Here is a 23,528-nt window from a genome sequence, read left to right on the forward strand (position 1 = left end):
ATATTCATGCACATACCCCAATTTGTTTTGCAAAGACAAAAACCCTTTTGTTTTTTAGTAACATTTAACATTAACAAAAGGTATGGATTGTTTATGAACAGTTTTCAATTTGCCATATCTTCCGGGCGGATGCCAGATATTTGTCAGAATGACAATTTTGTTGACGAGATTGATACTATCTTCTTGAAAGCCTCTGCCACAACACAAGCTGAAGTCCCAGTCGGAAGTGTATGTCCAGTACAGAGATCAGCATAACATCTGATGCTAGAGCAGCAACAGAAGCACAGACTACCATTGTTTCACCAGGAGTCAACATTCCTCCTCAACTTGCATTTTATTAGGCAATCATTGTCACTTAATACAAGACCAGCTACACATGTGGGCTGGCTCTGCAGAAATCCCCGTCTCACTCGACCTGGAATTCCCCAGGAATATTCCCCTGGTCTCAGTACCATGGTCTACCTGCACGAAAGGGAGCGAGCGGACTGCCAATCAATCAGTCAGTGTGGCAGGCAGGCAGGCAGGCAGGCTCTACATCTGACAGCAGGCTAATGCTGGCTGTCCTGCACACTTCCATTCTGCTGCAGCCTGTGTGTGAGTGAGCAGTGTTGTGACCAAGGTAAGGCTTGTCCTATCTCCCACCTTCCTCCATGCTGCCTGTAGAACACTTGGGTAGGGATCACCTTGCAGCTGGCTCCTGCACCACGTGCTTCTGTGCAGAGGATGTACCACTGGGATTATGCTGCTAGATGCAGACCCCACACTCAACATGTGTGAATGAGCATCTATCTTCCAAGTATGTACATGCAGTATTCAGTTGAATTATGTCTTGATATTTTCAATATGATTTGTATGAATGGCCGCAGTCAACCGTTCATGTTGGTGCAAGTATTTCCAGACTGATTCTTTCCTCAACAGTTTCATCATGAATGATGTATTTCACCTGTTGTGTGATACGTAATCTCTAGTTTTGCTGTATCTGTTCATTGATTTCTGAAACATGCCAACCCAAGAACATTGATGCCGATAACTACAACTTCAGCCACTCAAACCAGAGTCAAGAGCACTTAACCAGAAGTCTGCAATAATAGTCCATGCATAAACAGTAAAACCTATTTGAATGACCCAAAAGCTTAGGTAGTACATAGAAACGTTTTAGGCAAAGCCTGACACCCACTGTGAGCCATGTGGAGGAATGATGCCACGCCCCCTGCCACCACTCCCATACCCTAACAGGTGCCCCTGTACTATGTCCCCTATTGTAAGCCCTACCCACACAAGGAGACACACCTACACACAGACCCCCACCAAATGTTTTCCCATCACTTATCTTACAAAACAGCCTATGAGCATGCCTCTGTATTGGCAGTTCTGTTAATGCAAACATTTGCCCCATCAATAATTCTAAACACAAGCCAAGAAGGCAAATTGGCCTGACAGTTTAAAGTGTCTGGATATGAGAGTGTGAATACAGACTGGTTTATTAAGTTACACAGGTAAGTGTGACACTGTGTTGACAAGTGAGTCGAGATAAAACTGAAGTAGAATCTTAAAAAACAAACAGTTAGATACCTAATAAAATATCCAACTATAAAAATGATTTCTTAAGGTATGGTTTTAAGAGGATTAATATCTTGAAGAATAATGTAATGAAATGCAATCAATATTAATATCATATTATCATAATGGATAAATTTAATAAAGTTTGAAAATCTACTTAATTATGAATAAGTGAATGTGGTTTTACAATTAGCAGAATTCCAATAACAATATCACAATTTAAAACACAGCATACAGATTAGATCTAACGGTCTTAGTAAATATGGGACACAAATCAATAGCAAATAAAGAAAGTACAATTTGGAGGGCAACAAGGTTATTGATTTTTGTATTTTGCGTGCTATGACAATGTTGCATGACACATGTCCTCCCTTATGTCACCATGACACAGCCAGGCTGATGGCTTAAGTATGTATTTATGGAGAGTTACAGGATCTCTCAGTCACACTCCAAACAGCACACGACAAAATCTAACTGCTATAATAAATGAATTACATCTATCATCATTTAATGTACACTGAGGCCTTGATCACTTGTATAAACTATAAAAAATAAACTATTTAAATAACCTTTTTAAGAAAAGGGCCTCCAACCCCATAATTGTCTTCGAATATGGAAGAAAATTAAATACATAATTTATTATGACCTTAGATGTCATTCAAATAATCCTATTGTGATAAATCTTCTGAGTTTTCCTCAACAACGGGTGACATTTTCCTCAATGGGGTTATCAAGTCTAACATGACCCGCATGCATGTGTTGCCACCCCTACAGTAACAGCATTACACCCCACCGACACTGGACACGCTCACACATCCCAGACACCCTCACACAGATCAGTAGCCCTGCTCAGCGGCATGTCATATGAGCAAGGATAATCCTCAGTCTGCAATGAATATTGTTCAACAAAATAGGGTCGCATGAGAGTGGAGATTGTTGAGGTGCTGATTGAGTCATTCAGCAGGCATGTGACAGTGTGATGAAGGGAGCACTGGCTCTCTCAGGCAGGGCCCGAGCTGCGCTGTGACGTTGTAAATACAGGTGTAGAACTAGAGTCTGCTTTAAGAGTGCTGCAGGGCAATCGTAAAGATATTTGGGTGCGCTCTTGGAAGTTTAGTCTATCAACAGGAAAAATAGTTTTCAATCAACATAAAAACAAAGTTATTTTAAATTATGTTCATTAAGTGTGTTCATACAGTCTGTGACTTTAGCCAATAGTCTGAAGTTAGAGTCTAGAAACATTCTGTTCGGTCTAGTTAGGTCAGCCACATAACACTAAATTCTACTGAAAATGAGGCTAAGAGTGAAGTTTTAAAACGCCTTTGACACACACTGTTCACATAGTTATCATTTTCCAAGTGTATGTCCAAGTTACACATGCGAATATACATTTATCACTGGCTTTATATAATAAACATCATCATTGGGTATTTTTCATTATATGGTACTACATGGTACATTACATGGTACTTTAACTACACTTCACAGGGATAAATATGGCCTGTTAGTCCAAGACTAGTGAAAATCCAGAAGGACAAGCTGTTTAATCCCAAATTTTATTTGTTTTACATAAATCACTTGTCCGTAATGAGCTGTGGTCTAGTTGGACATAACCAATCGGGGTGCGATTTAGTTGTTTTCTTTTCCGCTGTGTCTAGTGCAGGCTGCAGATAACAACTGACTGCACTGCAGATAACAACTGGCCGCACCACATATATTATTGGAAAATTAAACTTATATATGGCAAAGATCTGTAGTGTAGATCAAGAGGATGAAAACAGGAACATTGTGTAAAATGAAAGTAATTATATTTCAGTTTGTTTTTACCTTGTATCCATGGTCAAAATTTGAAATATGTGACATTATTTGCCTGTTTGAGGAAATTTTACCAACTGCACCAAGTACAGTCTGCTTTTAAACTTTGGCTGAACAAGCTGATCTTAACTTGCAAGAGTGCAGTCTTGTCACTGGGAAATCGCAATATTGGCTGCCACTGTTCCAACTGCATCAGGTGCGCCTGAGCTAAGTGACATCCTGATGAATGATTAAACTAGAGTCACTAATTGCCCTTAAGCTATCAGAGCATACTTTACCTGTAGAGGACTGAACCTGACCATGAAATACTACATACAGAATAGACAAGAGTCCTGTACGCCTCGCTGGTTAGCTCCGGGACCATTGATTATAGATAGATGATAACTGCACAAATGGTAACAGTAACTCCCTTTGTTGAAGTAATATATTACTATTAATATTAGTCTACTGATCAATAGCCTAATGAAATTATATATTTTTTATGACATTATATATATTATTGTATGCCCATAAAATATAATGAAAAATATATCCGAAACATATAGTACTACAAAACAAATAAGCCCATGCGATTTCCAATTACAATAAGAATACCAACATAATACATCTTCTGTATCTGCTTCTACATCACCAGCTTCTACATCATCTGCGCATTCAGGTAGACTGACAGCTTCACGCATGTTCAATGACAGGGAGGTGGTGTTTTAATTACTGTGGGTCAATCCCCGGCTAATGGGCCAAAGACATGGACATGAATAATGTATGATGTGTTTTGTGGACAACTTCCACGACAGAAAATGATTACCCACACCGATTATGTCTGGCGCAGTATCGAGATGCCCCCAGTCTCAGTGATGGATAGTTTCAGGAGCTGGAGAGGGGACAAACACAACACAAATACTTTCAGGAAATTATGATATAATTACCTGACCATGTAACATAGGTATTTTGTCTAATCTCCACACGTGCCATGATGACAGAGGTAGGAATTGTCAACTTGCATTCCTCAAATATCAGTGTTTGAAACTAAGGGGTGTTGAGAAACTAAGGGTTGTTGAGAAACTAAGGGGTGTTGAGAAACTAAGGGTTGTTGAAAAACTAAGGGGTGTTGAGAAACTAAGGGTTGTTGAGAAACTAAGGGGTGTTGCGAAACTAAGGGTTGTTGATAACCTCAGGGGTGTTGATAACCTCAGGGGTGTTGAGAAACTAAGGGTTGTTGAGAAACTAAGGGGTGTTGAGAAGCTAAGGGGTGTTGAGAAACTAAAGGTTGTTGAGAACCTCAGGGGTGTTGAGAAACTAAGGGATGTTGAGAAACTAAGGGTTGTTGAGAAACTAAGGGTTGTTGAGAAACTAAGGAGACCTTGAGGTTTGCTGCTGTCGTACTGAGTCCAGGGACCCCAAAATGTGGGATTTGACTAGGAACCCAAGACTTCCATGCTTAATTATGGACACTGAACATACAAGTGAAATGTAATAAACGAATGCAGCTGCCAACAGTTCCAGCTTGTGTTTTGTAAACAATTGAAATCTCATGAGCCAGCTGCTACACACTGTATGTGCAACAGGGTCTAAACAAACGCAGGCCCTCTTTCGTAAAGCATGGGGCAAAGGAACAGGAACAGAGGCAGTGCCTGTAAAATGAAGTATTTCACTTGCAGGGCTTTACTCTGACTTCCAAAACTCAGGGTCCAAAGGACTCCCCATAATTAATTAAATAAAGTAATGAAATTGTACAGTGTACTGTGTACTGTGTACTGATAATTACTTTAATTACATGACCTCTATATATCTTTTCAAGAATTTGGTATAATGAATATTATTGTGTGTCCCTTGGGACATTATATATTCTTGTTTTGCTGTGTCCATTCTATACATTTGTGAGTTCTGGAACCTTTCTGAGTCCCATAAAACCCTGATATGAGTGAAGTTACACTTGTTATCACAACAAGAGCAGTAGAAATGTCACACCCAGGGCTCCCTATCCCAACTAACAAGGCTCCCTATCTCAGCTATCAAGGCTCCATATCCCAAACTGTCAAGGCTCCCTATCCCCAACTGCCAAAGCTCCCTATCTAAGCTTTTAAGGCTACCTATCCAAGCTCTCAAGGCTCCCTATCCAAGCTCTCAAGGCTCCCTATCCAAGCTCTCAAGGCTCCCTATCCCAGCTCTCAAGGCTCCCTATCCCAGCTCTCAAGGCTCCCTATCCCAGCTCTCAAGGCTCCCTATCCAAGCTCTCCAGGCTCCCTATCCCAGTTCTCCAGGCTCCCTATCCCAGCTCTCAAGGCTCCCTATCCAAGCTCTCAAGGCTCCCTATCCCAGTTCTCCAGGCTCCCTATCCAAGCACTCAAGGCTCTCTATCCAAGCTCTCAAGGCTCCCTATCCCAACCGTCAAGGCTCCCTATCCAAAGTCCTAATCAATAGACCCGTGAAGCATCTCTGCCCTGACAGACCACTGCTTGTCCAGCAGCCCATACATCAAAGCAGGACAATGGTAGGTGTTATTTACCTGGATCGATAGTCAGAGAATAAAAGAAAGTAAATGATTGGCCAAGTTGGCTACAGTCTGTGGGCTGGCAAGAGTGAGCATGTCCTGATTGTATTGGACAAAGCGATCAATGGCTAGTGCTCAATACACATAGCAGTGAGGGAGAAGGGTTTTACCAGTTTTATCTACCATGCCTGGACAGACAAACCAGTTGACCCACACCGTTGGGGTAAGATGATACACTAGGTCAGCCAGATCCTAACCAGCAGTTGCTCTTCCCTGATAGTGAGAGACCTATGATCACAGGTTCCAATCCCAGTTTCGCCCTTAAAATGGTTCTAGGTTTGGCAGCTCCAATCAGAGGAGGCAACTAACGGGATCGGGTGGTCAGGCTCACTAACTTGGTTGAAGCATGTCATCGTATCCCAATTGCGAGGATCGATGCTCATGATATCCATAACTGGATTGTCTGGTCCAGATTCATTTATTTACAGACCACCGACATATAGCTGGAATATTGCTGAGTGCGGCGTAAAACAACAAATCAACCAACCAACCAAATCCAATCACTGCCCATGGGTTTCACCCAAGTGAGTGAGTGAGTGAGTGAGTATGGTTTTACGCCGCTTTTAGCAATATTCCAGCAATATCACGGCGGGGGACACCAGAAATGGGCTTCACACATTGTATCCATGTCGGGAATGGAACCCGGGTCTTCGGCGTGACGAGCCAACGCTTTAAGCACTAGGCTCCCCGACCGCCCCCATTTCACCCAAGAGGTAAACATCCAGGACCCGCATCACTCCAGGCTTTTCTCCACATCAAACTGACATACTTATACTGAAATACAGTTAGGGCATAAAACTCAACTCACTCTCACCCTATGGTCACCCATGTGTCATCTAAACCCATACACCCATTAAACCTCCTAGCTCTCAATCTAGTCATCTCACTAAACGCATAAGGTAATGGAATCTACACTGCCCTGAAGCCATGTGTGGCTGCAGTAATCAATGGCTACACCCAAACCAGCTGAAGTTGAGCCATCTACAAGTGACTCCCAGCTCTCTCAGCCTTGCAAGTCCGTATCTCTATTATTCATTGTAATTGACTATAAATACCATTTTTTTATCTCACACTGCACTATTGATGGCCCCTGTACATTATCTTCCTGTGGCAATCTCTCATCAGACTGCAATTACACAATCGAGTTGAATTGATTGTTGTAATATTTATCCCTCACAGCACGGCATCATAATAGTTTAGTTTGTCATCACATTCAAGCTCCTCCCTTATCCCATTCCACACAAATATAAATGTTGTTGTTTTTTATATTATTAGAATTAGAATTATAATTATAAGTACTTTCAGCAAGCATATACATTTCATATATAGGTAACATGATTGTTGTGCAGCACAGCACAGCACAGCACAGGGGACGACTGTACACAAAGGTTGCATGTTGGCAATAGACTCCGCGTCAGGTATTTTTTCATACACTATTGTAATGTATTTTAGAAAAATATAATACCCTCTGCACATCCAAAATGGGTTCAAACGTAATTTCCGACCATAATGCATTAGGGGCTGGTAACGTGCCCCCTTAAGAATAAACAAAATAATGACTTTATTGCCATTTGAAAAAAACAAAATTATCTGTATATTATAACTATCTATCAGTAAACTCTTATGCTGCAAGCCCAATGTCTGAAAACCCTTACAGTATGGAATGAGCAGACCCTGGACAGCACTCTCAATACAGACAAGGAAAGGCCAGGCAAAAAAAAGGAACAAAGTCAAAACGAGAAAGAAAAAGTCCATATGCATACATTTTAGCTGGCTGTAGAATGTTACTCCAAGTTCCAAATACATTTTCGAGATCCTTAGTGTAGTACCTCTGTGGCTGCATACTGGAAACTAGTATTTTGACCTACTTCAAGGGAATCACTAATTCCTCATTTTGTTGCTGTTATTCCAGCTGTTGTAAAGATATTTTCAATTATCTTTAGAAAATACCCTAAGACAATTTGTTGTTTTGAGACTTTGGATATAAAAATCCTGACAATTTGGTTTGCCATAACATTGAGACACTTCCTACTTTCCAGTTTTCCATTCTACACAAACATAACACAATTTGGCTGCACATCATACGTAAGCTGACAGACCCGTGAAGATCCGGGATAGACTAGGTCTTCAGCAACCCATGCTTGCCGTAAAAGACGACTTTGCTTGTCAATTCAATTCAATTCAATTCAATTCGGTTTATTTCGTAAGTGACTTTGCTTGTCGTAAGAGGCGACTTGGGTGGTCAGACTCGCTGACTTGGTTGATGCATGTCATCAATCCTAATTGCGTGGATCGATGCTCATGATATCAATCACTGGATTGTCATGTCCGGACAGGGGGCATGGGTGGCCCAGTCGTCTAAGGCGCCGTGATTCGCTGTGCAGAGTTGCGTCCCTTGGGCATGCCAGAAACCTATGATTGTGGGTTCGAATCCCGGTTCGCCCCGATTATGTTTCTAGGTTTGTCATCATCATACCCGTGCTCGTGGGTTTCACCAAAGTGGTAAACGTCTGAGTCCTGCATCACTTCGGGCTTTCCTCCCACATTAAGCTGACACGCTGCGATATAACTGGAATACTGTTAAAAGCGACGTGAAACCCAACTCACTCACTTGTCCGGACTCGATTATTTACAGACCACTTCATATAGCTGGAAGATTGCTGAGTGCGGCGTAAAACAACAAACCAACCAACCAACCAATGTAAGCTGACAACCATGGTTTGCATCTGGTGCAGGTAACCCCAATTTCATATCCGTTGTGTGAATGGGCAAATAACTACATTCTTGTAATCACTCCTACATGCTTGCAATTTCTTGTAAGGAAAACTCATTAAAAGTTATCACCAGAACACATATGACAGCCATCAAAATGATATCACTGGCTGCAAGAGCTTTATCAGCCTCATGTCAACAGCCCCCGAGACATCTGTTTTTCCCCACAATCTCCATAACAGTTCCCTGTCATATTTTTATAAGATAAACCCCGAATTAAAAATGTTGGCCACACATCTGACATCTAGCTAGTCCACCCATTTCCCTATAAACCAGGATTGTATGGATAGTGGAAGCATGCTTATCATGTCTGTCCAGAATCCTGAGCCTGGCGTGATCCAGGCAAGATGCATGGAGATAGGATACTTCTCGTCTGAGAGGATGTGCATATCATAGTGGGTCTCGACAATATCTAGCAAGATCAGGCAGATATCTCCAGCCTTCCACATACAGAACTTGCATGTTTATAGTTTTATATGCTCAAAGGTTGGAAACAGACATTTACGCCTCATAGAGCTCAATATGTGAGTGGAACCGTGGGTTAGAATAGGTCTTCAGCAACCTATGCATCTAACGGGTTCAGGTGGTCAGGCTCGCTGACTTGGTTGATGTATCTCACAGTACCCCAATTGCGTGGATCAATGCTCATGATATCAGTCACTGGATTGTCTGGTCCCAACTTGATTATTTACAGACCACCATCATGAAGCATTAAATAGCACACAATATGTGAGTGAGTGAGTTTGGAACAAACAATACAGCGATAGATATTGTAAGCAACAATCCATTCTATCAGGAAACAATGACACAGACTCTGACCACCCAATCAATTTGGTCGCCTCTTACGACCAGTATAGGTTGCTGGGGACCAATTCTAACCCAAAATCCCCACGGGGGTCAGTGCATGCAAGGTAACATACAGATATTAGCAAACCAAGTTGGAAGCTACTGACCAACACTGGACTATTCACTGATGGATTTCTTCATTTATGCATTGCAATTGTTCATGAGCAGATGTCAAAATATTGGTGTCGAGTTAAAATATCAGTGGTTGACATTCCATGACTATTAAATGTTTTGATAGCTATGATAGGATGTTCTAATTTACTAAATAACATAAATACATACACATCATCAAAACCACTAAGCACTGTACAAAGTGTTTTAATAAGAAAATGTTCATAGCCTTTATGGTAATATACCTAGCTTTATCATTTAATCAGTGATGCAATACTACAGTATATTTATCTGAAAACATAAAATTGATATTTGACCAGAGTTTTGTTAGGACCACTTTACTCTGCCTCAATGACGCTACGGTATTTGGACAATGCTCATTGAGAAAAACTTACGCATAAATAATGTTTCATTTTTAACTAATTGTGACATATAAAAGTGTTGATTGGTATAAATTAAGGCAAACAATGGCAAAACACCTCTAATTATAACAATGTTTGACTTTTCTCGCAAACAACAACCCATGTACATCTCATCGAGAGTGCCACCACTCACTCTTAACAATATACATTTTGCCATGTCACTCGATCAATGACATAAGCATGTCATGTGACAAGAAAACCCATACATGTGTGTATCCTCCATTCTAATAATCAGTGCTACTTCCCTAAAGACTCCATCTACTGCACCCAGGAAATGGTGGGCAATGTGTATTGCCTTGTCATCAAGTCAACTAAAGGAAGGAAATCTGCATTGTTGGGAGTAGGCAGCATACAATCATATCTCTACCACTGCAATCATGATGAATAAGTTTGAATTTACACCGATTTTAGCAATATTCCAGCAATATCATGGCAGGATATAGCCGAAATGAGTTTCACACAAGGTACCCATGTGGTGAATCAAACCCGGGCCTTCGGCGTGACAAGCGAACACTTTAACCACTAGGCTACCCCACAGCCCCACATAGCAATAGAATCAGAGCTGTGTTTTCAACTAGTTAATTAATTAATATGGCAATAAAATGCCCCTACAACAAAAACACAAAATAATACTTGTATTCCAGGTCAAAGCCCAAACAGAGAAGATAGTGAGTTGGCGTATTAGCACACATAAAACAGAGAGCTGTACTTTGATACATATTGCAATATGTTTTGGGTCCCAAATTATGTACTGTATATTTGTACTGTTCCAATGGTACTGCTTTACTCCATAATCCAGACATCAGATTGTGACATGGGTTTTAACTGTATGGATAAATGAGACTACGTGTAATATCATCGATATGGACTGTTAATATGAACAGAAACCAGCGTGTCCTGCTGAGAAAGCAACCAAGCCCATCCAAATGTCCAGTGAGTGAGTGAGAATGGTTTTACGCTTTTAGCAATATTCCAGCAATATCACGGCAGGGAACATCAGAAATGGGCTTCACACATTGTACCCATGTCGGGAATCGAACCCGGGTCTTCAGCGTGACGAGCGAACGCTTTAACCACTAGGCTACCCGACCACCCCCAAATGTCCAGATAGAAGATATATCATATATGATTATATATCAATTCTTCTGTGACTGTATTAGAAAATATTAATACACATGGGTTGTATTGTGATATGTGTATTGCTGACGGACATATAGCAATATACCGGTATACAAAAGGCCATTTCAGTTTGCAGAGGTGGGGTTCCTGCAAACATGAGTTTTTTTTCTTTTTTTATTCATCTTAACAGTCAATACTGAGGCCACCACAGATTGAAACGGTTGTTCTGCTAATTCTCCCTCAATTACAAACTCTGGTCCCTTCCTCTGGGTGACTTTCCCATGATGTATTATTTCACACTGGGCTAGTAATAACATAGACATGATAACGAGAAGGCATGAATGGAATGAGGGACGGACAAACTGAAGAGTGTAGTTGCCATGGAAATGGTGAAACTATCACGGAGGAATTCCAACATTACACAGAAAGCAGGCCAGGCCATTTCCTCATCAATAGATCCCATCACAGCTGACAGCACACCACTATCATATCCTGTTTAGGTCGAATGTCATTCAGTGACATAAAGCTTAAATTACAGCATCTTAGCCCAAACATAATTCAATATGGTAACTGCCTGATAAAATTTGATAAAATCATTAACAAGAATAAATATCAAAATTTACGTAATCTTGGATTCTAATTTCTGAATTTCACTCGAAAATGAAACCAAAAGGACACATCAAGAGCAGAAATATATCCTGTGTCTCCTTCCTATATTAAGCCTTAGGACAATATAAATTCAATTCCCCAGGAAAAACAATTCCTTGTTAAACATAAGGGAGAGCCCCTAGTAACTACTGTCATGCCAAAAGTCGTCAGTGTTATGTTACAGCGGAACATCTGCTATGACCATACTGATCCCATCAGTAGCCTGTGCACTATCACTGCCGAGTTGTATAAAGATGTCAGGTTGGTGTACAGATCTGTGGGAGCGTGCCACTCCTCATGCTCTCCTCAGTGTTATATTGCCCCATTCACTGCACTTCCTGATATGTGAGATTCAGCACTGGAGAACTGCCCCTGGAATCTGTCCTACTGCAGTGAGTGAGTGAGTGAATTGGGTTTAACAACGCTTTTAACAGTATTCCAGTTATATCACGGCGTGTCAGCTTAATGTGGGAGGAAAGCCCAAAGTGATGCAGGTCTCAGACATTTACCACTTTGGTTAAACACACGAGCACGGGTATGGTGCTGACAAACCTAGAAACACAATCGGGGCGAACCAGGATTCGAACCCACAATCATAGGTTTCTGGATTGCTCAACGGACGCAACTTTGCACAGTGAATCGGGGCGCCTTAGACGACTGGGCCACCCATGGCTGTTTCCTATTGCCCACATCACTGAGCTGTGTAACTAGGGTACGACTTGACACAAGGCCGGCCAGCATGAAAGTGTTTGCCTGTTCATTGACAGGAATTTCTTGATTTTAATGTCAGCATTATGCCATTTTTTCGTCAAATTATTCATCCATTACAGGAAATAGACATGAAGTAGGATGTACGTGACATAACTGGTGCTTGCGTCACATACCTATCATGACTACATCCTCTTGCACTGAACAGATAACAATAATTACCATATATAGATTTTATGAGAGTGTTCACATCCTGTAGGTCTGGATCATATTCCTAATGTGATGTATTTTGTTGACAGGCAGAAGACATGAGACAGTGTTGACAGCACAGCCGGAGATGACAAGACTAGTTACAATCAAAATGCTGCCCACTAATGGCCGAGAACTGCATCTCAAGAGGAAGGTTACATAACGGACAAGAAGTGATTAGCCAGAATAGGGAGGAGTGATTTGACAAGGAAACAATTCACACTTTTTAGAGAAACAATTTGAGAAAAGTGTGTTGTGATTTAAATACTATTTGTTTAAGTCTTAAACTGAACAATGGTCAATACACAACTTCTCTTCACATGAAAATAATTCAATTTTAAAAATTCTGTCACTTGGACTCAACTCCTGTCACAAGCTTAAGCTAGGAACAGTGGTTTCCTTTAAGTTGCAAACTACGACTTCAGGCAAGATTCATTCTCATTACCAAGGAATTAGGAGCTGGGAGGTGTGTGTATTTGTTGCATTGTTTAATTGATCTGCTGTCTGCATCAACAAACACGCGTCTAGACACTGCTTCTCTCTGTTGAACCTTCAAAACAAGGGAGCAGACGGACAACTTATATCTCATTTTCATCTTCTACAACGAATTAACAGAAATTCTTCCTCTCCAGTGGACTGATCCTGAAGCTCTTGTGAACAATTTACCTGCATATTTCTCACAGGGATGGGATTCAGTTTTGTGCATTACAGCTGAGTGATTAATCCAGGCAACGTCAGCATTATCCTACTCTCCGTCCATACTCTCCAACAAACCAGCGTGACTGCAAGGGAATATCTTGGTTTACATTATTTACAAAGTGACCCCGGAAATCACAAGTGTAGTATGAACAAATGCCACCCCACACCTGAATCATTTGGCGTCTGCTTACACTAGTGTCCAACTAGGTGATATATCTGACCATACGTCCTTTGGGTGGCAGCCTGCAGGTCAGTAATTAAACAACATGGAGATTACTTCAGTGAGCGTCTGCCCGTGTGGGGAGGATGGGGATGAAGCGTGTATACAGTGAGACACATCTGACCCTGCTCCGTGGCCCTCCCCGTCAGCCAGGAGAGTAAACCCCATGTTATATGCACCTGACCACATTCTTAACTCAGTGCACAACTTCATTATTTGCTTCGCGCTCAAGTGAGTGTTCCTACTTCAGGAATAGTGAAAATTGGCGAGTGTTCAAACCTGCCGATCATGTAGTGGCAATCATCACCACTTCCTGTAAAGTTACGTCTGCTAGATAAAATGACCCGGATACCTATACACCTATGCTTGCTCCTGGCAGCTAGTTATTTCTCCCTAGCTGTTGCCTTCACTCTGAAGCAAGATGTAGAGGCAGACGGACAGACACAAGGTGCGAGGAGACTCCACAGGATAAGGAGCAGCGACCATGAAGAGCAGAGGCTTCCTATAGTACAGGATCATGAGTCACAACACAGGCAGGCTGCCCATAATCAACAAACTTTCCAACAGGTCCACGACAGGGAAGTTAAATCCAAAGATAGACAACAGTCTGATTGGGACTTCACTCCCACTGACTACAGAGAACATAAGTTCGAAAATAGCCGGAGGGTTTTAAGAGCTGAGAATTCGATATATCAAGATGAGGAATATGAAATAGGGCATTCCGAAGCTTTGTCCCAGGACGTCCGGAAGAGGGACATACTGTCTAGTGTACCTAAGATGGTGGTTGTAGTCTCTACCACTGTAGCAGCTTTCTTTGGTATGTGTGTAATGGCAGCCATATTTCAGTGTTGCTGCCGTAAGAAGCGCACCACATCGGAGGCAGAAGATGCAGATGCTATTAAGGCTGAGAAAGAAGAAAAACAGAAGTCAAAATCACCCTCCCCGGAAAAGGATACCACAAAACCAGAGGAGTTGGAAGAGTAAGTATCAACAGGCTTGAAGTAATGTGTACAAACAACTTTAACTTATTTACATTGCTTTCGTAAAGCTGGTTATCTAAGATAAGACACACTCATATCAGGTTAACAATCAGGAGACATTCGCCACGCTTACTACAGGGAAGTAAACATAAGAAGTAATCAAATACATATTTTTGTATGAAAAAGTCTATCAGTAATTTCTTAATAAACAAGTCTATAAGAAATTTCTTAATAAAAAAGTCTATCAGTAATTTCTTAATAAAAAAAGTCTATTAGTAATTTCTTAATAAAAAAGTCTATTAGTAATTACTTAATAAAAAAGCCTATAAGTAATTTCTTAATGCAAAAGTCTATCAGTAATTTCTTAATGAAAAGCCTATCAGAAATTTCTTAATGAAAAAGCCTTTCGGTAATTCTTTGAATAATAGACAGACATATTTTTTTTCATCTTAAAAAATGAAAAGTTTTTTTATTTATATATATTATGCATAATAGCAAACAAGAACAGCAACATTATTTCTGCATTCACATATTTCATAAACTCATCTGGTTGTGCATAATATGTGCATTACATGGTCTGCCTGCTATAACAAGATTGAGAAATCACATGCGCCATGAAGTCACTGAAGCATGTTAGTGCGCCTCTAAAGACCTCATAACGTGGTGTTACGACACAACACAGTACAGCTAGTTGTTACTGGCACAACACATTACTACCTAAATTAGGATTAATGATTATGTTCCTTTTGATATTCTATCATGGGACAATCTTGCAGCACCACAAAGGACCTGTTGATAAACTAAGCAGTGAGTTACTGAGTTATAGCCCTGCAATGTAGATAACAGTGGCTATACACAATAGTCCTTATCCAGTTACCAGGTCCGGCCGAGTGTCAGGTATCCCACACAGCAGCTAGGTTGTAATAGACGGAAATGGGGGCTGAGAACCACACAAGACAAATATAGCAGAAGCATGTTTAAAAGAAGGGTCAAGGCTAATAACACAAATGTTCGGAACGAAAGATTTAGGGTATCCCAAGATCATAGTGTTCCTAGTAGCTGAAAACTTCAAGAAACTCATTTGATTTCTAACACTGAGACGGCATGGATATATATCACAAAAACATGACAATATCATGATTGTTTCAAGACTGCCACAGGCCAGTGATTCTGTGATAAACGATTTTTAGATGAATGTCTGCTTGACATTAATATGAGTGTTTATTATGACAAATCTTCTTACAATGATGATATTCAGTTCATATCCTGGGAAAGCTGATTGATAGAGTCCCGCATTCCCCATCAGAAATTTCTCCATCGGTCCTTGATATGTCATTAAACAGGAGCTTACATTGACTCCAGGGGAAGATACTTTAACACTGTAACAACTAGTATCCGAGATAGTTCTAGAACATGTTCTGAAAACACAGGCTGAATACACTACATTATTGCTGAAGTGTAGGTTGACTTGGTGACACATGGTTCAGCTATACTGAATGATGAGCTGGTGAACATCAGTCTCATGTAGCCAACAACTGAATCTCAATTAAGTCTGACCAACCAACATAACTCACATACTTTCTTTCATCAAACAGCATACAGAGACAGAAATAGTTTTATCTCACGTGCTGCAGGGCACTGATAGGGATGCTAGGGTGTGCCCATGGAAATTTAAGTTTGCCAACCAGATGGATACTTTTCAAGGAAAAGAAGAAATAGGTTTATTAAGTGTGTTAATATTTTATCCTATTCTGTATGTTTGTCCAATTTACTTTAAAATCGGCACAAGGTGTCATCGCCACTTTAGTACCAGGAGTTTCGAAACCCTGACATGTGTATGAAAGCTAGTACATTCAAAATTTATCAAGAATTACACATACTTAAGGCTTTATTTTTTACAGTAAACCTGTGGTTGATACTACAAGTTACATTTAACTAAACCACAATTAATTGTAGAAATGTTGTAATAACATTACCATATTTGGGGAGAACATACTAGTCCTTACAGATTTTCACTTGACAAGTTGTCATGTCAAACCCTCTAAACACATACTTGTGTCCTCAAGTTGGCTTTGTAAGGTATTTCTAAGTCAATAATTGCTTAGGAAAATTGTTATCACTGCACAGTTCACTCACTGATGACTGTCACAATATTCAGCAAAGAACCCATCTATTTACTACCTGGGACATATCTTGCAGGCTAATGCTTACTGGACAACAACACCCACTGACGTGCAATAAGGACCCAGTAATAACCACCTGGGACACATCTTGCAGTCTGTTGCATCACCACCAACTGATGCAATCACCTTTTACCAGTATAGGAAATTCTTGCCCAAAGGTCATTACAACCCATGTTTTAACACATTAGTGTTATGGGGACATTGAATATGAAATTCAACCCACACACCATCGCGTCTTGCCCACCACCTCACCTCACATAAAACAACAACACAGCATTCAGCCACACAACCTCACACCTAGGCCACACCTTCTCTCCCCTCGCACCACCACACAGGTACATTCAGCCCATCATTACCACACCACCACACCACTTCATGTCTTGCCCATCTCCCCTCACACAACCATACAGGCACGTTCAGACCACCTCCTCACCTCCCCCTCACACAACCACACAGGCACGTTCAGACCACCCCCTCACCTCCCCCTCACACAACCACACAGTCACGTTCAGACCACCGCCTCACCTCCCCCTCACACAACCACACAGGCGCGTTCAGACCACCGCCTCACCTCCCCCTCACACAACCACACAGGCGCGTTCAGACCACCGCCTCACCTCCCCCTCACACAACCACACAGGCGCGTTCAGACCACTGCCTCACCTCCCCCTCACACAACCACACAGTCACGTTCAGACCACCGCCTCACCTCCCCCTCACACAACCACACAGGCGCGTTCAGACCACCGCCTCACCTCCCCCTCACACAACCACACAGGCACGTTCAGACCACCGCCTCACCTCCCCCTCACACAACCACACAGGCACGTTCAGACCACCCCCTCACACAACCACACAGGCACGTTCAGACCACCCCCTCACCTCCCCCTCACACAACCACACAGGCACGTTCAGACCACCCCCTCACCTCCCCCTCACACAACCACACAGGCGCGTTCAGACCACCGCCTCACCTCCTCCCACACAGGCACGTTCAGACCACCCCCTCACCTCCTCCCACACAGGCACGTTCAGAACACCCCCTCACCTCCCCCTCACACAACCACACAGGCGCGTTCAGACCACCGCCTCACCTCCCCCTCACCTCCTCCCACACAGGCACGTTCAGACCACCCCCTCACCTCCCCCTCACACAACCACACAGGCGCGTTTAGACCACCGCCTCACCTCCCCCTCACCTCCTCCCACACAGGCACGTTCAGACCACCCCCTCACCTCCCCCTCACACAACCACACAGGCGCGTTCAGACCACCGCCTCACCTCCTCCCACACAGGCACGTTCAGACCACCCCCTCACACAACCACACAGGCACGTTCAGACCACCCCCTCTCCTCCCCCTCACACAACCACACAGGCACGTTCAGACCACCCCCTCACCTCCCCCTCACACAACAACACAGGCGCGTTCAGACCACCCCCTCACACACAACCACACAGGCGCGTTCAGACCACCCCCTCACCTCCTCTCACACAACCACACAGGTGCGTTCAGACCACCCCCTCACACAACCACACAGGCGCATTCAGACCACCCCCTCACACACAACCACACAGGTGCGTTCAGACCACCCCCTCACCTCCTCTCACACAACCACACAGGCACGTTCAGACCACCCCCTCACCTCACCTCCCCCTCACACAACCACACAGGCGCGTTCAGACCACCCTCTCACCCCCTCTCACACAACCACACAGGCGCGTTCAGACCACCCCCTCACCTCCCCCTCACACAACCACACAGGCACGTTCAGACCACCCCCTCACCTCCTCTCACACAACCACACAGGCGCGTTCAGACCACCCTCTCACCTCCTCTCACACAACCACACAGGCCCGTTCAGACCACCCTCTCACACAACCGCTCAGTCACATTCAGCCCTCCACCTCCACACCACCTCATGTATAACCAATCTCCCCTCACACAACCACACAGTCACATTCAGCCCACCACCTCCACATCACCTCATGTATAACCCATCTCCCCTCACACAACCACACAGGCACGTTCAGCCCTGGGGAATGCTCCCTGTAGACTGGGACATCAAAGTGACAGCATTTAGCAGGAAATACATCACACTCTCAGTCATGTCTGTCTAACATCTTCCCTTCTTACTTCTAAGACATTTCTATCACTTTTGCAAACTGATGTTAAACGATGGATGATTACCTCCATGATAATAATTTTAAGCGGATTTGGATCCCAAGGACGTCCTCCAATGGAAGACAAGGACAGACAAATAAAAATATCTCATGCGACACCTCATGCAGATTTCGTTGGACATTATGGGTTTGATAGCAATGTCAATCTGCACTTCACCCTAGTAACGACGCAATGTCAGTTTTGATAACATGCCAAATTCCCGTGGGCATACCAACACAGGGTTGTACCCACCCCCTTCCCAGCTATTGTGTCATCATTAATTTCGTAACCATGGTAGTCATCCTTCATATACCAGTGACCTAGTTCAGTAAGTGGAACAATTGTTCGTTTGTTTGGATCTCAAACAATCCAAGAAATTGGCTCAACTCTGACATGACAAACATACGCAGTGCGGTGATGAGATCTGAATTGATTTCCTCCACTATTTGTCAGTAACCTCACACAATCCCAGAAAATCCCCAACTGTCACTTGTCCAGTCTAGGCCATAGGCAAGGTGAGGGTCATTGACGTTTGGGATGCACTATGTGACAAGATTGATAAACAAATTCCACTGTCTTATACTTTCTGAAATAATCATAAATTACATGGAATATAGAACTGAGGTGAAATATATTCCTGGGATAAAAAAGATAAGAGAATACTATCTATATATTTAAGTGGTATTGTAAAGATGTAGTATCAAGGAAGACAGAGAAGTCGTGACCCGGGTTAGAATAGGTCTTCAGCAACCCATGCTCGTCATAAGAGGCGATTATGCATGTTGAAAGAGGCGACTAATGAATTGGGTGGTCAGGCTCGCTGACTTGGTGGATGCATGTCATTGTATCCCAACTGTGTAGATCGATGCTCATGATTTCAATCACTGAGATGTCTGGTCCAGACTCAGTTATTTAAAGCCCGCTGTCATATAGCTGGAATATTGCTGAGTGCGGCGTTAAACAGCAATCAAACGAACGAACAAAGAGTAGACGTACAGAGTACAACTTTATACTTTCAATGTGGCGTTTATAACCACTTGGTTGATCACTTGCTTCATAAAGGTAAAAGCATGTACCGAAATGTCGCATTGAAAGAATAAAGCAGTTGCAATCCATAAGGCCTTAAAATATCCTTGTCGTTTCGATCAACTGACCTACCCTATAAAATACTTCTGACCCTATTGAAGTCAACCCTGTCTTAAAGGGAATAAACTAATGTTTCTTAACACCACCATTGAATGCTGATATCATATGGGCAATCTAGTACAAAAAAACAAAAACAATATTTTTACTCATCCAAAAGATTCTGTAAACATGGGAGAGATTGTTTCGGGGGCATGTGATGACGTCACCCCTATTCCCTGCCACAGTGCACTGTTCCATGCAGGTGATCCTGCCACACGCAATGTCAGTTTCATTTAGAGAAACAAAAATGTTACCAGTTCAGTGACTGCGGTGTCAGTATTTAAGAGTGAGTGAGTGAGTATGGTTTTACGCCGCTTTTAGCAATATTCAAGCAATATCACGGTTGGGGACACCAGAAATGGGCTTCACACATTGTACCCATTTCGGGATTCGAACCCGGGTCTTTGGCGTGACGAGCGAACGCTTTAACCACTAGGCTACCCGACCGCCCCCCCCCCCCCCAGTATTTAAGATATTAATTATAATAATACATGTGAACCACCAGGAGAAAAGGGTCTGTATGGGTGATAGGATACAATGGTGCTGTGACGTTGTAAGACGTCTGACGTCAACTTACTGCAGTGAAGATTACCATGTGTGCGGACTATACGAAAATTCTTATTTTTCTCTCATTAGTTCGTAATGTCTACTTTCAATTCATCAGAAATTATGTCTAAAAACTACAACTATTACAAGAACAGTTATATGTCATTTATCACTGTAACGAATATGAATTGAAGTTTGCAAATTGTATTTTTATGTTCCGATACGATACAAAGTCAAAATGTGATTTTTCACTGAAAAGGTCCCTTGTCTCGGGTTGGTCACATTTTAAGATCAGATAAGGTTTTGTTTTGGTAATACAGAATGCATTCCACTGTGCAGACACCATGTTTTCGCTGAACGTTTGGCAGCCATGTAGCGAATGAGGCCATGGTCTACTGCATGACCCTCTCTACAATGAAGGGTATGCAAATCTACCTACAAGACAATACATCACATTCTTTCATCTACACCTGCATCACTGCCACAGTGAAATCCACTAAAACACAGACCCAAATGTGAAGTTCAACCAAAGCACAAACTAATTCATGTTGTGACAGAACAGCATCTGTTTCATTTTGTGACACATTTCTGAAAGAAGCATGCATGTCTTATGATCCATCACCTCCAGCAGAACTGTGAAAATGGTAAATAACAGGACTGATAGTCACAGACGATAAAACTCACTCCCCTTGATACAAAATGATGGCCTTTAGACTTAATACTATAATCAATTATTCTGATGGGCAAAGAAGGCTTTTTCACACACTATCAAAAACATCGCACCAAACAAGCTTCACCATTGGGGGGACACAACACACGTTTCCCAGTTCAAAGTGAATGGCAAATGAAAACTGTGGTATTATGGGGCGAAAACTTTCCATCCTCCATAACATGGCCACCGCAGTAAGACATAAAAGACAGCATGTATTTGATGTTGCTGTTAAAGTCTGTTGTGGCGTGACTTTTCTCTACCACCAGGTTAACACTGACCACATCTATGGCTGACATGTCCCACTCAGGCAGGTAACACCTGTGCAACACCTACGGTCCTTGTTCCTCCTCCACATCATGTCGTCACCTCCCATGCTCCTCATCCCCTTCTTCTATTATCAAATCATCCTCTGATAGGTGTACAAGGAGCCGACTACCATCTAAGGGAAAGTTGGACAAAACCTTTCTGCACCGTGATTCAATGGAGAAAACCAGTGCCATTGTCGTCTCTGTTTTTCAACACACAGTGATGTGTCAGCCACAATACATATTGACTTTCTGAACAGTCCTGTTAATTTCACAGCTTGCAGCAACCTAGGGACCATGTCTTATTTAACTCCTTTATAATTGATCTTCCTCTTCCTTTTAGCAGCTTGGTGGGTGGACTGGCATATTCATAACTGTAGCTGTCCCTGTCTCTTCCTTTTACCAGCTTGGTGGGTGGACTGGCATATTCATAACTGTAGCTGTCCCTGTCTCTTCCTTTTACCAGCTTGGTGGGTGGACTGGCATATTCATAACTGTAGCTGTCCCTGTCTCTTCCTTTTACCAGCTTGGTGGGTGGACTGGCATATTCATAACTGTAGCTGTCCCTGTCTCTTCCTTTTACCAGCTTGGTGGGTGGACTGGCATATTCATAACTGTAGCTGTCCCTGTCTCTTCCTTTTACCAGCTTGGTGGGTGGACTGGCATATTCATAACTGTAGCTGTCCCATGTAGTGTCTATCAGTCATATGTCACAAGGTTGTGTGAGTGGTTGATTGGTTGGTTGGTTGAGACAGTGATTGGTCAAGTCAATGAGAGAGTGAGTGAGTCGCTTTTAGCAATATTCCAGCAATATCATGGCAGGGGAACACCACAAATGGGATTCACACATTGTGCTAATGTTGGGATTTGAACCCAGGTCCTCGCCATTACAAGTGAACAATTTAACCTCTAGGCTACCCCACTGGCCCTCAAGTCAGTGTGAGCGAGTGGTTACATGGTTGATTGAGTGAGAGGTTGATTGGTTGACTGATTGATTGATTGATTGTGAGAGAGTGGTTACGGGAAATAGCACTGTACTGCTATTATCTACACAGCACTTTATTCAACATAAGACTAAGAAGCAGATGCTACAGTACACATTGCAAAATCCTACAACTTTGCAAATATTGTTAGATTTCGGATCCATCATTTTTACAATACCGTATTTTCTTGAGTATAGTGCGCACCCATGTATAATGCGCACCCCCCTCTAGCGGGTTCAATATTTTGGAAAAAAAGAAATTTGAATATTATGCGCAGAATTTTTTTACACCGTACCCTTTCAGCGAAGTCCGGCAAACGAACGGGTGCTGAGAAACTTGTCAGTACAAATTCGAAATTTGAGATAAAAAATCACCAGACATGTTTATTTACCGTTTAAATAGTATTTATTGTTCTGCTAGGCATTGTTTTATATTTAGGGATTAAGATTACCTTGCGTATTTTCTCGTAAACTAAGCTGGAAACAGCAATCAGCTGTACACACGTTTTCTTGGAATCGACCGGTGATTCGGTCAAGTCACACCAAATGATATAACTTTATAAGATTTTTAATGCAAGGATCGGCAACAATTGTATCTGAAACTATTTTATTTATCAGGAATAATATATTCCATTATTTTCTTAGTTATATGCAACCTTTACTAAACATATTTAAAATAATAATAACCCTAAGCGAAGCAGCTGATCGCTATTCCCGGGTATTATTTTTTACATGGAACATGTCTGACCAGT

The 23,528-nt window shown here is 42.3% G+C and overlaps 2 protein-coding genes across 8 annotated transcripts in view; one reads left to right on the forward strand and one right to left on the reverse strand.

Moving 5' to 3' along the window:
* The window catches only part of LOC124110636 (set1/Ash2 histone methyltransferase complex subunit ASH2-like), a 104,999-nt gene that overhangs the window by 45,096 nt on the left and 36,375 nt on the right, over nt 1–23,528 (reverse strand). The gene's annotated exons all lie outside the window — the stretch shown is intronic.
* LOC124110637 (stress response protein NST1-like) overlaps nt 1–23,528 on the forward strand; it is a 54,448-nt gene that overhangs the window by 18,450 nt on the left and 12,470 nt on the right. For 3 of the 6 annotated variants that reach the window (XM_046469958.2, XM_046469956.2, XM_046469959.2), the window contains exon 3: nt 12,852–14,700. In XM_046469958.2, coding sequence (XP_046325914.2) covers nt 14,060–14,700 — 641 coding nt within the window. In that variant the 5' untranslated portion in view covers nt 12,852–14,059. Of the gene's footprint in view, nt 1–465; nt 620–639; nt 797–12,851; nt 14,705–23,528 lie in introns of those variants that run through there. The other 3 variants (XM_046469960.2, XM_046469961.2, XM_046469962.2) reach the window with 3 other exon arrangements.

The sequence above is a fragment of the Haliotis rufescens genome, unplaced genomic scaffold (assembly GCF_023055435.1).
Source record: "Haliotis rufescens isolate VD_foot unplaced genomic scaffold, xgHalRufe1.0.p SCAF_11, whole genome shotgun sequence".
Lineage (NCBI taxonomy): Eukaryota > Metazoa > Mollusca > Gastropoda > Lepetellida > Haliotidae > Haliotis > Haliotis rufescens.